Consider the following 13,576-nt stretch of genomic DNA (forward strand, 5'->3'; position numbering starts at 1 on the left):
GATTTTATACATGGACAAATGATAACAACATTTGTTTTCCATGTATAGAATCTTATTACTGGGGTGCTGGGGGGGAGGAGGGGGGCGCATCTAAAACTCAAAGCAGTCTTGGATTTGAGAAAATATGGTACAGTCCATGTAATATGGAATCCAAAGTTTGTTTTCTGAACAAATCTCAGACATGTAGGGAAAGGGAAGAGGAGTCAGAGAAATTTTCAGGAAGTTGTGAATGAATGAAAGCGGAGTTTAAATAGAATCCCTAACATATGACTATAGCATCTCCACTAAAAGCAGTATGACTGGGGAGAACATTAGGCCTCCAGAAGCATTTACTACAAAGACAATATTCTCCAATGGTCAAAGAATGACAAAACTAAAATAAGAGAATGATAATAACATTTTCGTTCTTCCAAGGGACTGATGAGAGCATAAGGAAGTACAAATGCTAACTTAGCCCACCACTTGCCTCCAACCCTCTCTCCTCTCGTGTTCGATCATCTACAGATGCAGAGATTACTCCCCAGCGACAATCAATATCTGACACACAGCCTCTGTAGAACGGAGATGCAGCACTTAATGCCATCTAAAATAAAACCAAGTCAGAGATGAGATCACAGTATAAACCCAAGTGACTAATACCAATGCTATGCAATTTCACAGACAGTTTACTTCTGGACCAGCTATATTCCTCTGGATACGTCTATCTTTATGAGCAATAAGAAATGTATTGTGTAGCCAGACCAACTATTTGCAGTGGAGGGAGTAGGTAAGAATGGGAAATTTATCAGGTGAATAAAGAGATGACTTAAACTATTATTCTACCCGTCTTCTACTGCGGCAGTAGAACACTGCCCTTCCTTATTGGTATCCAGCTAGTATTTGATGTTCTTCTTCAAGTCTGTCCAATTTATAAGCCTATGAAAAATAATCTAATCTCGTTTGCCTATAATTCACTTTAAAAACAGAGGCTACAAGTCCTAAATTCCAGGACAACTTCTGAAAACAATGCCTATAAGCTTTTCATTTGCTCATTTTCCCAAATGCCCTTGTTACTTCCTTGCCATGTTATGCCTAAACTGTGATTATAAACTCTAGCCTTCTGTCTACTGGGGCCTCTCTCAGCGCAAACATTTCTGGTATCAATAGAATCCTAGTTTGTTTGTTACTAAATAAAAAAGTCACTACTATTCCTTCCATGGTCTACTCAGTACTTGGCATTTGAATTAAGTGAGTCTTCTACATATTGCAAGATATTATGTAACGAGTGCTCAGACAAGCAGATTTCTCTGGAAGTTCCTCAAATCATTCCAACAAGAATAAATTTTATGGGTGTGGCAATTCACTGAAACACATTGCTGAAAAAGATGCCTTTACCCAATGGACTAAGATGTCAACATGTTAAGCTGCTGTCCTCTGTGGGGTTTTTTTCTTTAATATAGTAAACAACAGGACTTAGTGAAAACTATACTACTCACCACAATGGGACAGATTGTAGCTAGCTGATCATAAAGATATCTTGCTTCAGAAATGCTGCAAGCCTGGAATGTTACCTGTTAGAAGCAGCAGGATTATTATTGTTTGAAGACTCACTGTTCCAGACATTAAATGATTTATTTGAATCGATGGTATTGTAAAAGGCACTTGCATTGACTATTTTAACTTGTTCAGGAAATGAGAACACTCAATTCTTGCTACCAGGAGTAACCACATCACAAATCTCTTCCCATTACTTCAATGTTCAGTAAAAATTTTAAGGCTGCAGTATAAAGGCACTCTTCAGATGCTGAGATGAGAGTTCAAACAATCAGCCAGAAGCAACAAAAACCAAGAACTTAATATCTCTAACAACAATAATAATAACAGTCCTTCAGGAAATATGCCAGGAGTCAACTGTCTTGAAGCAATGCAGCCTGAGAGGATTTACAGATATAGCATTTTCTTGACTCTACAGGTAAACCCACTTTTAACTAAGCTTTTAATCCTAGACGCCTCAGTTGCCTTCAGCCAACTGCAAAATAAATGAATGCTCTGGTGAAAATTCAGGTTTGGAACTAGTCTACACGTGAAAAAGAAATTATCAGACCTGAAAGTTAGTAACTGAGAACAAAAGTCTGCTGAAGTAGTATTTGTTTTCAGCTCCCAAATCTAAAGGTAAAAAACAGTGCTCTTCTGATTTAATCCAAATCAAATGAAATCTGGGGTTTAACTCACTCCTGGATTATCCTTGTTTCTAGCCAAGGGATCCCTAAAAGTGGAAAACTGTAACACTTCATACCTCTAAGGGCAGTTACATAGAACTGAACCTCCCGCCTGGCTTATGCTCTGGCAAGGGCAATGAGGTAATTAGGCATGGACAATTCACACTTCCCGACTTGATGTGACAATTATGTAGGAACTGGCAAAAATAGGCTATACATTTATTGAACCAAAGTCCTGGCTTTGAAGTGTGGGGGTTAAGCTTATATCTTTGTATATTAAGCATTTCCCAGATAACAGGCTTAATTTATTTTCTACATTCCATTACGTCAATGGTTAAACACCTAAAGTCTTAATTCCAGGTTGCTTACAACATCTATCATAGTTGTATCATCATTCAGTCTCTCTTAAGCAATGTTCATAGTATGTAGTGTGGGAAAAACTGACTAGGAAGACACTGAATATTAACTAACTTGCAGTCATACAATAATAGCTAAAGTTATATAAAATCCTATTTACAGTATGCTGTGTAATTACTCATCTGTTGCTTTTCATCATCATCAAATACAAAGAGAGATGAAACGAAAAATGTTCGTATTTTTCAAAAGTTAGCATTGTGTTTACTTGTTTAACAGTGTAAAAATAAGCCTGAATGCTTGGAATCTCTCTAGATGCATTTGTAGTGCACTTCCTTCCTATTAATGTGTTTACCTTGCTGTCTGAGACTATTTTATTAATTCATTAAGTCCTTTAAATCAAAGGTGGTTTGAAATTGGTTAGTTTTTACAAGTGCTGCATATGCTGAATGCTGAGAAACAAGAGAATTTTACTTAATTCTACTTAATTCTCTTAATTCGACTACCTACTTAATTCCTGGAGAATTTTACTTAATTCCAAAATCATAGCTCTTCCTAGTTACCAAGAAAGCAGCAACAGTAAAAACAGAATGTAACATAAAAAGTCAAAACCACAGGCACCAAGTCAACAGTTGTCTGTGCTAAGTTCATTCATTAGACAAACATTCCAAGAGAACCAAATTAAGGGTATCAAAACACTCTATAATATCAGGTGTACTATTTTATCCTAAGGGAGAAAAAAAAGTTGGTAAACAGAAGGAATGGATAGGAAGTATGAAGGAGAACAGTAAGTGAAAGCAAAAAAGTGTATTTTCTTACTCAAAGATTTGTCTTACAGTAGTAAACAATGGGACCTCTGTGGATTAGTTAGGAGGATTATGTAATTAAGGAAGAAAAAGCATCTTGCTGCATATCTAAAAATATCTAGGAAGAAAAAGGAAAAGAGTTGGTGCCAATTTTTTCAATTATATGTTGGAATAAACAGATCATGTTATTTATCCAATTAAATATTGTCATGGGCAAATCTTCAGGAAGTTCCAGCTGGCATTCCTCGTCCTTACTGTGTCTGATCTCCACAGAATGGAGCCACTAACAGAATTCCACTCTTAGGTGAGGAAAACTGACCTGCACTTATTTCCAAATGTCTGGCCAGCTGTGAGCTGAAGTGAAATGTGACCTAAGTCTTTCCACCAATCTGAAAGGGGTCCTCTGCCCTGAACTGCACATCTTCCAACTTAAAAACGGTGAGAATCCCAAACAGGGTCATATGAAAGAAACTTATCTCAAGCCTCAAGTCAAGCAAATGACTATTTCCTTTATTAATGAAGTCCAAAAGCAGGCAATAGCATCAATTTGAAACAGCCTATTGTTTTTGTAAGCAGAAGTTGTTAAATACTGACAAATCAAAGTTATATTAGGATATAAGCAGAAAAAATGAATCAAACTGCAAAACCATTTTCAAGAAAGCAGGACAGTGTGCAAAATAAAAGTTTGTTTAAAAAAAGACCTAGCCTGAGCACAAATCATTTTAAGGAGTATGTCTATAAATGAGCAATTTATGGCAAAAATCTACATTATTTTATTACATTTTGAACTCAGATACAATTTACCTGAAGGCAGCAGTTGCCCATTCCAAAACCCATGGCATCCATGTATATATGGTCTGGTTTAGCTGCTTTAGCTGCTTCGCCATCATCATTGGGAAATATTTCAGTGAATGGTGATGGTGTGTTCTTGTCTTTAAATACTGAGTAAAAAAATACATGTACTCAATAAATCGTATGCCACACTGAACAATTAATTGAAGAAAAGCACCGAGTCTACTCACTTGGTACATTTATCACTACTTTCTCTCCTCTCCGGTGTCGAATGTTTCTTGTCAGTGTACTAAAACAGAAAGAGTTTAGCTGAAACATTTCCTCAGAGAAGCTTCTTAGTGTTTAAGCATTTGGCTTCTCATTAATTTTTCAAGTCTTGTTATACCAACACTCCCTTGCATTATGTGCATTTTCTGTATAACTACATATTCTACCAGTTGGAGAATCAATTTCCCTCCCCTCAAGTGAGTTCAATCCTATTTTTGTGGTATCAGCATATAACATAGATATCATAAAAAAGAATTAAGAGGCCTATGACATACAAAAATCAGGCAAAGAAAAGTGGTTTTTGATTTGGAGTGGTTTTCCTGAGGTTAAATCTTATGATCAAAAAACCTCTATACAGCTCCACAAAATTAAGAACTACATGCACAAACAGACCAACTCCATACTCTAGATATATTCCAGGGTGCTGTGATATTCCCAGAACAATGCAGATTGGGAGACCAGTAAGGAGCAGTCCGAGGGCTGTGGCAGGTGGGGCCATTGTAACTCTTATAAAAAAAAGAAGTCATTTTAAGAAAGGTACTGAATGCTGTTAGCCTGAGGCCCCCCCTACACATGCAAGTAAAGACACAATGGGATCTAACGTGTGATCCCACAATCACAGGACTCCCTGTGCTGCTGGGACCAAGGGTCCTGTGACAGAGAACCCTAACCCCGTCACAAGGAAGAAGGTGCGCCCCTATAAGGCAAGAACCTTCTGGGCACGGAGGGCTGGTGAGGAAGGAAGCTGAAGGGGAAGCAGTGCCCCTGAGAGCTCCAGGAAGAAGTTTGGGGAGCAGTTCGTGGCAGGAAGGGGCAAGCTACAGAAGCCCCTGCGAGATGACGACTGCATCCAACCAGGACTGTAGCCAGCAGTGCAGAGCCAAGACTCGAAGAGAGTTCATGTAAGCTGATCCGCTGTGCTGATTGAGCACGTGCAGTTGTTATTGTTTTATTTTTTTTGTGACTATTGAATAACACCGGAGGTTTGGGTGAGGCTATTAGGGGACGGAGGCGGCCTCATTTTTGGGGACCCACTCTGGAGTGGGAGCCCCAGCGCCAGTAAGGGCGCAGCTTTTGGGGGGCACAGACCCCAGCGCCAGTGAGGGTGCAGCTTTTTTGAGGGGCACAGCCCCAGCACCAGGGAGGGCGCAGAGTGAGATGGGGCCACAGAGAGCCCGAGTGCCAGTAAGGGCACAGTTTGGGATGAGACAAACCCCAGCACTCAAGGGACTATCTTAAAAAGGTCAGGGAGGCCTGCTGCACCTTGGGGTGCAGGTATATATTTTTGTTTGGACTGGTGGGGTTGCACCCTGGTTTTGAACTTGCGGCCCCCTCGCTGTGGGGCCGGTCTGTGCCTCTGGGCCCCGCGGGGAGTGCCGTGCTCCAGAAGGGAGCAGAAAAGGGAGCCCATGAACCCCCAGGCACTGGAAGGAAAAGCTAGAGCCTCTGAGTCTAACGCTGTGTGGTGGGTTTGGACAGGGAGGCCTAGCTAGAGAAAAAGGGGCCAGGCCATCCTAGGAAAGACCCCAACATATCCAATATAACAGGCAGTCTCCCGCTCGCATAATAATTTCCATCAAGACATGGCAGACGAGACTAGGGTGGGGCAGAAGGATTCCAAGAGGGCTCCAAGGGCGCCCCACATAAGACGCAGATGACCAGGAAGATGGTGCTGGGGAAGGTGACCTGTTACAGGTCCCTAGTCTAGGCATGGTGCACCAGTAAGCTGTCAGCTGACGGAGCTCCCAGCTGCAGGGACAACCCTGCTACAAATGCAAATAAAAGTTTGACAGCAGCCAGCTATAAAGTTAGTACACACTTCTGAGCCGGTTGGAGCTTTATGGTGCTAGTTACTTCGCACGTGTAGCTGGTCTTAAGGCAATTGTGCAATTAACCTATTAACCTGTGACGTAGAAAAGTTTGTTCATGACAGATTTCACTATATAAAAGTTGCTGGAATTTTGCAGTTTACCTTTCTTAAGGGTCTCTTTAGATATGTAATGATACATACTTATGGTTATCTATGTCTTTGTGCTAAAAATATAACACTTGAATAATTGATGTCCGAGTCCCAGTAAGAAATGCATACTAAAAGATATTCAACAACCTGCCTTTTCTAAATGGTCTTACCTAAATCTAGGATGTTTGTTGATGGCTTCATCTGGAAAGAACAGAGACTTTGATACTCCTCCTTCTACTGGTGTTGGCTCATGTTCTGGTAGGGTGAATCCTGGACACCCTAGCCTGTATGATAAATATGAATAAAACTTAACATGAATGTGGAAAAAAATTTTAAACGATCAAATAGCTTATGGCTAGGCTAGGCTAGGCCTTTAGTAGATAAAAGAATTGGGCAGAATTAAATAAAATACATATTTTGTTCACTTTATGTATTTTAATATGCTTCTCAGGTTGTTACCCAAGTCCTGATAGTCACTATAACAGGCTTAGATCACTCACTGTTGAAAGCCAGTATCTGGCAACTTTTGCCACTGTTTTATACTTTTATTAAGATAGGTGGTACTTCATGCTGCTGGGCACTAATGCTGACATGTTAAGCAAAAACAATGACTAAAGGAAACTTTAGGGAATATTAGTTCTCGCATAGGTCTGACCACATATTAGCAGTAGGGGTGAACTCGTAACGATTTTTTGGGCCAGTACCAATGGCCAATTATTAACAAGCCATAATTGACCAATACCGAACTAATTGCCAATCTGCAACCCAGCAGCGTCCAAGTCTGCTAGGGGGAGGGGGAAGGGACATGGGTGTGGGGGGTGAAGAGATTGAGACCCCCACGGTGAGGGAGTGGGACTGGGGTGAGGTGGGGCACAGGCTTATCCAGAGAGTACAGGGGTGGAGGGGGCTCCTGCTGCTGTGTGCAAGCCTGGGGAAGGCATTGGGGGGGGCGCCATGTACCCTGCCTCCCTCCCCAGATCTGTGTGGGGGGCTCGGGTGGGCTGCTGCTGCACACTTGGGGCCAGTAGCTGTGTCAGCTTCTTCCATCTGGGCCATATAATATGAAAATGGTTTTAGAAAATGAAACAACTGCATGCCTCTGTAGGGAATCCTATTTGTCATATTAGTTCTACTATAAAAAACAAAACTAACCACACACACTCCTTACCTAGTGACATGTAGAAGTTATCCTATGTGTATATTTGCTAAGTACGCTCTTGGACACTAGCTTGTCAAGAACTGAAGTACAATTAAAAAGTCACACCAGTGAAGATGGAGGCAGTGAGTGTGTTTAGCTTCCCAGCTCCACATGTTGCGGATGATAGTTATTTAGAACAAACCCATATGCTGTGAAAAGAAAATCTGGCTACATGCAAATACAAGCAAACTGCTCAACATACCTCAAGATACTTAAAAACAATTAGATTTAGCGGAGGTATGGCACTGAGCCCTGCAGCTGCATTTTACAGGCTGCACTGTTTGATAAAAAGGTAACATTTAAGACTATTGTTATGTAACTACTCAAAGTCTGTTTGACTAGGCAAACTCAAAAACCGATCTCCAGCTGTGAAAGCAGCGAAGTGTGATAACCCAGTGACCCTGGTACTGGCTAGGGTTCAGGAGACTTTTGCTCTATTTCCAGTTTGGCCAATGAAATGCTCCAAGACCTTCAGTAAATTATAACCTCTCTATCAGAAAGTAAAGTAAAGTATTTGTTTGTTAAATGGGCACAGCAATGCTTCTCAGTTTTTAAGTTGCTACCTTACAAGCCAGATAGACAAGCTAAACTGGAGCTGAGCTGGAATTCTCCCTGTTCTACTATACACCAGCTTCTTTATTACGGGAAAATAAATCCTAGCATAGTTTTCATCTAGTGCTTGACAGGATACATTAAACTAGAGAACATATTAACAAATCTTCCTGCATGATCATAATCTGTCTGTGATATATCGCACGGTGTTATTTCTCCTGGTTGATAATAAACTGATATTCTAGTTAGGCTTAATCTTTGTTGAATATTTTATTTTTTCTACAATTATTCAACAGGAAAAGGACAGAAGGATCCCACAAGTCCCTAACAATTTATGTCAGCACATCCCAATACTGTGCTCTTGCAATATTCTTGTTTTCAAAGCTTCCCCAAATCTTTCTGTGAAATCCAAACTCAACAAAAAAATCATCCAAAGAAGCTCTCTTTTCTGCATGTATTTTGATCAAATAATTAGTTTTATTAATAAAAAACAGAGTGGGGAAAAAATTAAAAAGGAGAATCCTGAAAGAGTTTTATCTATAGTGCCATGTTAATTGAAGAGTATACACTACACTCCAGGTTGTGCATGTATGTGCTCATACATTCATGCATGTATGTATATTTAATAGTTTAGTCTTCACTGAAGTACAAAGCTATCAGGGAATGCTTAGAAATGCCTGGAAATTTTAAAGATGATACACAAACCATAACAGCAGCAGGAAAAGGCTTCTGTAAAGAAAACATGTACAGATTCAAATCTTTACACGAATGTTTTATGTGATCTAGTCATACAATTCAGCTGCACTGACTGACCGATTCAAGTAACAAGTAGAACACAGAAAATGCCAAAAGTTCAAATCCAAGGAGAAATCACGCACATGACAAATATGTTTAGGTTTGATGAGGACATTCAGCACACCCTTGTTATACAAGCATGACTCAGACAAACGCATGGTCTAACCTTGGAAAGGATGTTACAGTGCAAACAGCCTCATTTTCTTTCAGTACAGAAGCAGCTTCCAGTCGTCGTTTCCTCATGTTGTCTTGTACAGTGTTGAATTCAGACATTGTTCCTCCATATGGCTGCCCAGGTGTCCCTTCAATCATATACCTTCCATACTCTGGTCGCCAGAGTGTTGGGTGGCTTTAATAAAAGGACAGCCTAGTTTAAATATTTATGTAACTGCAAAAGAGATGGATTAGTATGTATAAATTATAGAAATAACAAGAAGGAATGGTCATGTACCTCCAAAGTTTACTAAATTTTAAATGTACAATAGAATTAGAAACTCCAGAGTATCCTTCTTCTAGTGTGTGAAAGGTAAATGCTACATTCTCAAGACTGTGTGATTGCAACTAAGTTTTATTCTAGGCAGAGCTGGCAGTGGTGCTAATAGATAAAGCTACCTAATATTTTCTATCACGAGACCCTATTAGTAATTTATTATTTTGGCAAACTTGAATCACTCAGGCTGAAATTTTGCATGTGACGCATCTGTTTCAGGGATGTGTGGCTGATTTTGTAGCTATGCTGTTTCTAGCTGGAATCAAGTTGGCTCTGGCTTTGCAATTCACACAGTGCATCCTACAGACCTACCCTTATGGATGAATCTTGCCAATGACCCAACTAGAGATCTATACGAGCAGCTGCGGGGGGCTAGGGGGTGGAGGAGAGGCTTGCATGTGCTTGTTTTAATTTGGAATCTATATTCAAAAGCTATGTTAAAAGACTACTTAGGCTGTAAATAGAAGCACTAAAAAATTTGTGTGAGCCATTATTCAGGTTGTCTGTGTAAGCTTTCTTTGTCTCTCTTAAAAACTGTCATAGTGCTGGTGTATGTTATGTTATCACCTGCTGTTCTTTACCCATTCTATGAAAGAAGCAGGGGAGGTCATTCAATATTTCTTTGTATCCTTACTGACCGTAAGGCAGGGGTGGGTAAAATGCCGCCTGTGGGCCAGATATGGCCCACCAGGCCATTCCATCCGACCTGCAGGGCCCCTAACAATTTAGAAAATTAATATTTATCTGCCCCTGGCTGCCTGTCATGCAGCCCTCAATGGCTTGCCAACACACAGTAAACGGCCCTCCGCCCAAAATAATTGCCCACCCCTGCCATAAGGCTTCACTTCGTATGACAGGAAGGGAAATCAGAGACTTTTCCAGAGGAAGGCCAAAACTGCCAAGAATATCCTCTAATTTGGAGATTCTACTTGAATCATTTAAAGCTTTATTTTTTAGAGTGCTAAACATGCAATGATACTTTTTATCCAGCTACTACAGCTGTAGCTTAGATTTCTCATCTAAACACCCAGAAAACAAGTAACTGCAAATTTGCAAATAGTGGCCAAAAGTGAACATTTCAGTTTTAAGTGACTTGCCATGCATCATACAGGAAAAGACTGAATTCAGTTCTCCAGGACTGATGATTCCTAGGGACAAATCTTAACTACATAATTCTGATTTATCCCCAGAGCACCGAGTCAGAAGTCCGGTGATCATGTAGTTAACTAAACTATTGCATTAATGCTTATGGCACAAGGAGGTGCAAATTAAGGAAAGCAGAAACAACCTTAAATCTGCATTTCCTGAAGGCACGTTTTAAGGCAGCTCAGAAGCCTACATGGCAGATCCAGGATTGTGGGAAGGGGTCTCTTCACCATACATGTGCCATACAGTTACACTCCCCCCCCACTGTGATCCTGGATGCCAAAGAGCTCTCTGTGCTCATCAGCTGGTTGGTGCAGGCTCTGGCTGGAGTCGCTACTTTTGCAGGACTCTGCAGCCTAGAGGGTGAGCACCATTCCTGATAATGCTTCTCACCTTTCCTCTCTCCCCCTATGCCTGAATTTAGCAGCAGAAGAAACAAGACAGGATGAGCAGAGCTCAGCCCCACTTTTCATGCAGCTCAGGAGCCCTGGGTATAAGACACCACAGTTACTCATCCCCTATTTTTCCCCTACCACTGTAGTCTGGGGTGCAGGGGGTAAAAAGGGTACAGGAAGTAATGGTGAACAGTAGTGACACACCCCACAGGCTCCAGAGCTGCGTACAGCAGGGGCTCCAGCTAGATCCCATGCCAAATCAGCAGGTAAACTCAGAGCTCCCCACATGTGCAGAGCTCCCAGCCAGAGCAGAAGCTTGGAAAGCTCAGTAGGCATATAGCACACAGCCAAAGGGGAGTGGAGGGGCTTGCAACTACACTGCCATACTCTTGCCCTGTTTTAAACCATCCTGAAAGCAGCATTTACTGAAATTCCATCTCCATGAAGGCTGGAATATAGAAACATTCAAAAACATAGCTGTGCCATTCAATTTGATTAAATGCAGATTTGAAGGGTAAGCCACTGTAAGGAAATTCAGTTCTGTGCAACACTAAGGGAGAGGGATGGAAGGAAACTGCTACTTACTTGGGGTTAATCCTTTCCCCCTTCTCTTGCAGAGTATGAAGAACGTCTTCTCCACTTAGCAACAAACGCACTTTCTTATTTTCATGATCAAAAGCTACCAACATATATTCCACCTATTGTAAATAATGGAGGGAAAAAACATTTATACTTTCTGAACATTTTTAGAAAGTGCTTAAAAAAAAAAAAGAGGAAGAGTCATATGCTAATCAATGGGATCCCTGGAATTCTGCAGATTACATATTTCTTTTATATTTAATGATTACCAACTAGGAATGCGGTAAAAGATACTGTAGACAGGAATGATTAACAATTATTTTCCATGATTAAATTTCTTAGCTTTTTATCTGTCACTGACTTTGGGAGTCCTGGGTATTCTAAACAGACCCATAAAGAAATAGAGAAAAATTTCATGAAGGAAGGTCCTTCCTTCCTAAACATTGTCTTAATACCATTTGGAGGTTCTCTGGTTTCTGGCATATCAAAGAGATTTGCATTAAGTTTTCAGACTAATTGTTAGTAGTTTTTATGGACTTGTACTTCTTAGTTCTTGTTTGAAAAATATTTTAATGCAGGGGCAGAGATTGTTTCTTTTTTTATTATTTCTTTATGGGTCTGTTTAGAATACCCAGGACTCCCAAAGTCAGCAAGCAAGCCCCAACATATGACAATTACTTGAATAGGCAATTTAAGACTGATATCATAAAGTAGAGCTGTCCAACTAGTAGCCTGAGAGGGGCCGCACGCACCCCACAAGCCTCAGCAGCTGCCTGTCCTGTTGGCACTGCCAAGGGAGGGTGGAAAGCTGCCTCCACAGCATTCTGCGCGTGTGGTATGTGACTTGAGGGCTGCATACTAGTGCTGTGTGTGGCCCCTGGCTGTATGAAATTTGGACAGGCCTGTTTTAAAGAACTATTTTTACAAACTGAAAAGTCCAAGGTTATGGGAAATAGCAGCGGGCCAGCTTGGAAAAGCATTACCAGCTGTTCTATAGGGAAAAAGCTAAAGGAAAATTGGTTTCCAGTACAGTTTGCTAAAATGAGTCAAGCTTAGGATATCTAAATGTCAAGTGCCTTTTGGGACCATCTGAAAACTGTAATGCCAACACAACCCCCATCTCGATATTGTAAGATTTTAACACTCAATTATCAGCTTAATTCTGTTACACGAAATGCATTTTCGGGGGGTGGGAGAGAAGAAAAAAAATTTAATTATGGACTTTTCTGAATCAGGAAATAGAACATTATCTCTGGAAAGGACAGTTAAATACAATACTTCAAGACCATTTTTCAAAAGTTGTTTCCCCCCCCCCCCCCATGTCTTTTCCCCACAAGATTTAAGAGTTAGAAAATCCCAAATAGACCCACAGCAATACTGTATTCCTATAAATAGTACCCCCCCCTTTTTTTTCTTTTTTTTTTTGAGGATCTTGAAGCATGGGCTCTTGCTTTTGACTGACACAGAGAATGGAAACATGAACATTGAACCATAATTAGAATTCTGAAGGGCACTAAACGCAGTAACACTTCAAGCAGGAATGTTTTAGCACCTTTGTATTGTACAGTAAATGATTTACTACATTTTAGACAACAGAAGCCCACCAATATCCATTACTACCAACTGTGATCCATACTTATTATATGCTTGACCCAAGCTTATTGTTATTTCCAAAAGATGACATTTTTTTAGTTACCATGCCATACTTCACCACACTAACTTATGCATTGTACTCGATAACATACTTGAAAACCATTTCCTTATAAAAAGCATTTGCTGCTGTAACTTACTTTCTAAAAAATCGTAATTAGAAGAAACATAGTTTTTCTTTGGTTACTTAAATTTGTATGGATGAGTTACCGATGTTAGAGTGACGGTGAATGCAACTTACTGTTGGGATTTTTCATTACATCTAAAATAGTATTATGCAGGAATATTTGAAATTCTATGGAAAATGGTTACATCAGAGCTCTGAAGGGCTTATTACTACACAGATACATTTTGATTTGAAGAGAGTAATTCACAAGCTTGATTCTTAAATTAG

At 40.3% G+C, this 13,576-nt stretch overlaps 1 protein-coding gene across 8 annotated transcripts in view; it reads right to left on the bottom strand.

The window, feature by feature from the left end:
- GCLC (glutamate-cysteine ligase catalytic subunit) overlaps nucleotides 1-13,576 on the bottom strand; it is a 55,717-nt gene that overhangs the window by 11,304 nt on the left and 30,837 nt on the right. For 6 of the 8 annotated variants that reach the window (XM_059730397.1, XM_059730387.1, XM_059730409.1 and 3 more), the window contains 7 exons: nucleotides 11,539-11,651; nucleotides 9,089-9,271; nucleotides 6,548-6,661; nucleotides 4,381-4,439; nucleotides 4,163-4,299; nucleotides 1,476-1,550; nucleotides 467-583 (listed from right to left, as the gene is read on the bottom strand). In XM_059730397.1, coding sequence (XP_059586380.1) covers nucleotides 467-583; nucleotides 1,476-1,550; nucleotides 4,163-4,299; nucleotides 4,381-4,439; nucleotides 6,548-6,661; nucleotides 9,089-9,271; nucleotides 11,539-11,651 — 798 coding nt within the window. Of the gene's footprint in view, nucleotides 1-466; nucleotides 584-1,475; nucleotides 1,551-4,162; nucleotides 4,300-4,380; nucleotides 4,440-6,547; nucleotides 6,662-9,088; nucleotides 9,311-11,538; nucleotides 11,652-13,576 lie in introns of those variants that run through there. The other 2 variants (XM_019497187.2, XM_059730392.1) reach the window with 2 other exon arrangements.

Source organism: Alligator mississippiensis, chromosome 1 (assembly GCF_030867095.1).
Source record: "Alligator mississippiensis isolate rAllMis1 chromosome 1, rAllMis1, whole genome shotgun sequence".
NCBI classification, from domain to species: Eukaryota; Metazoa; Chordata; order Crocodylia; family Alligatoridae; genus Alligator; species Alligator mississippiensis.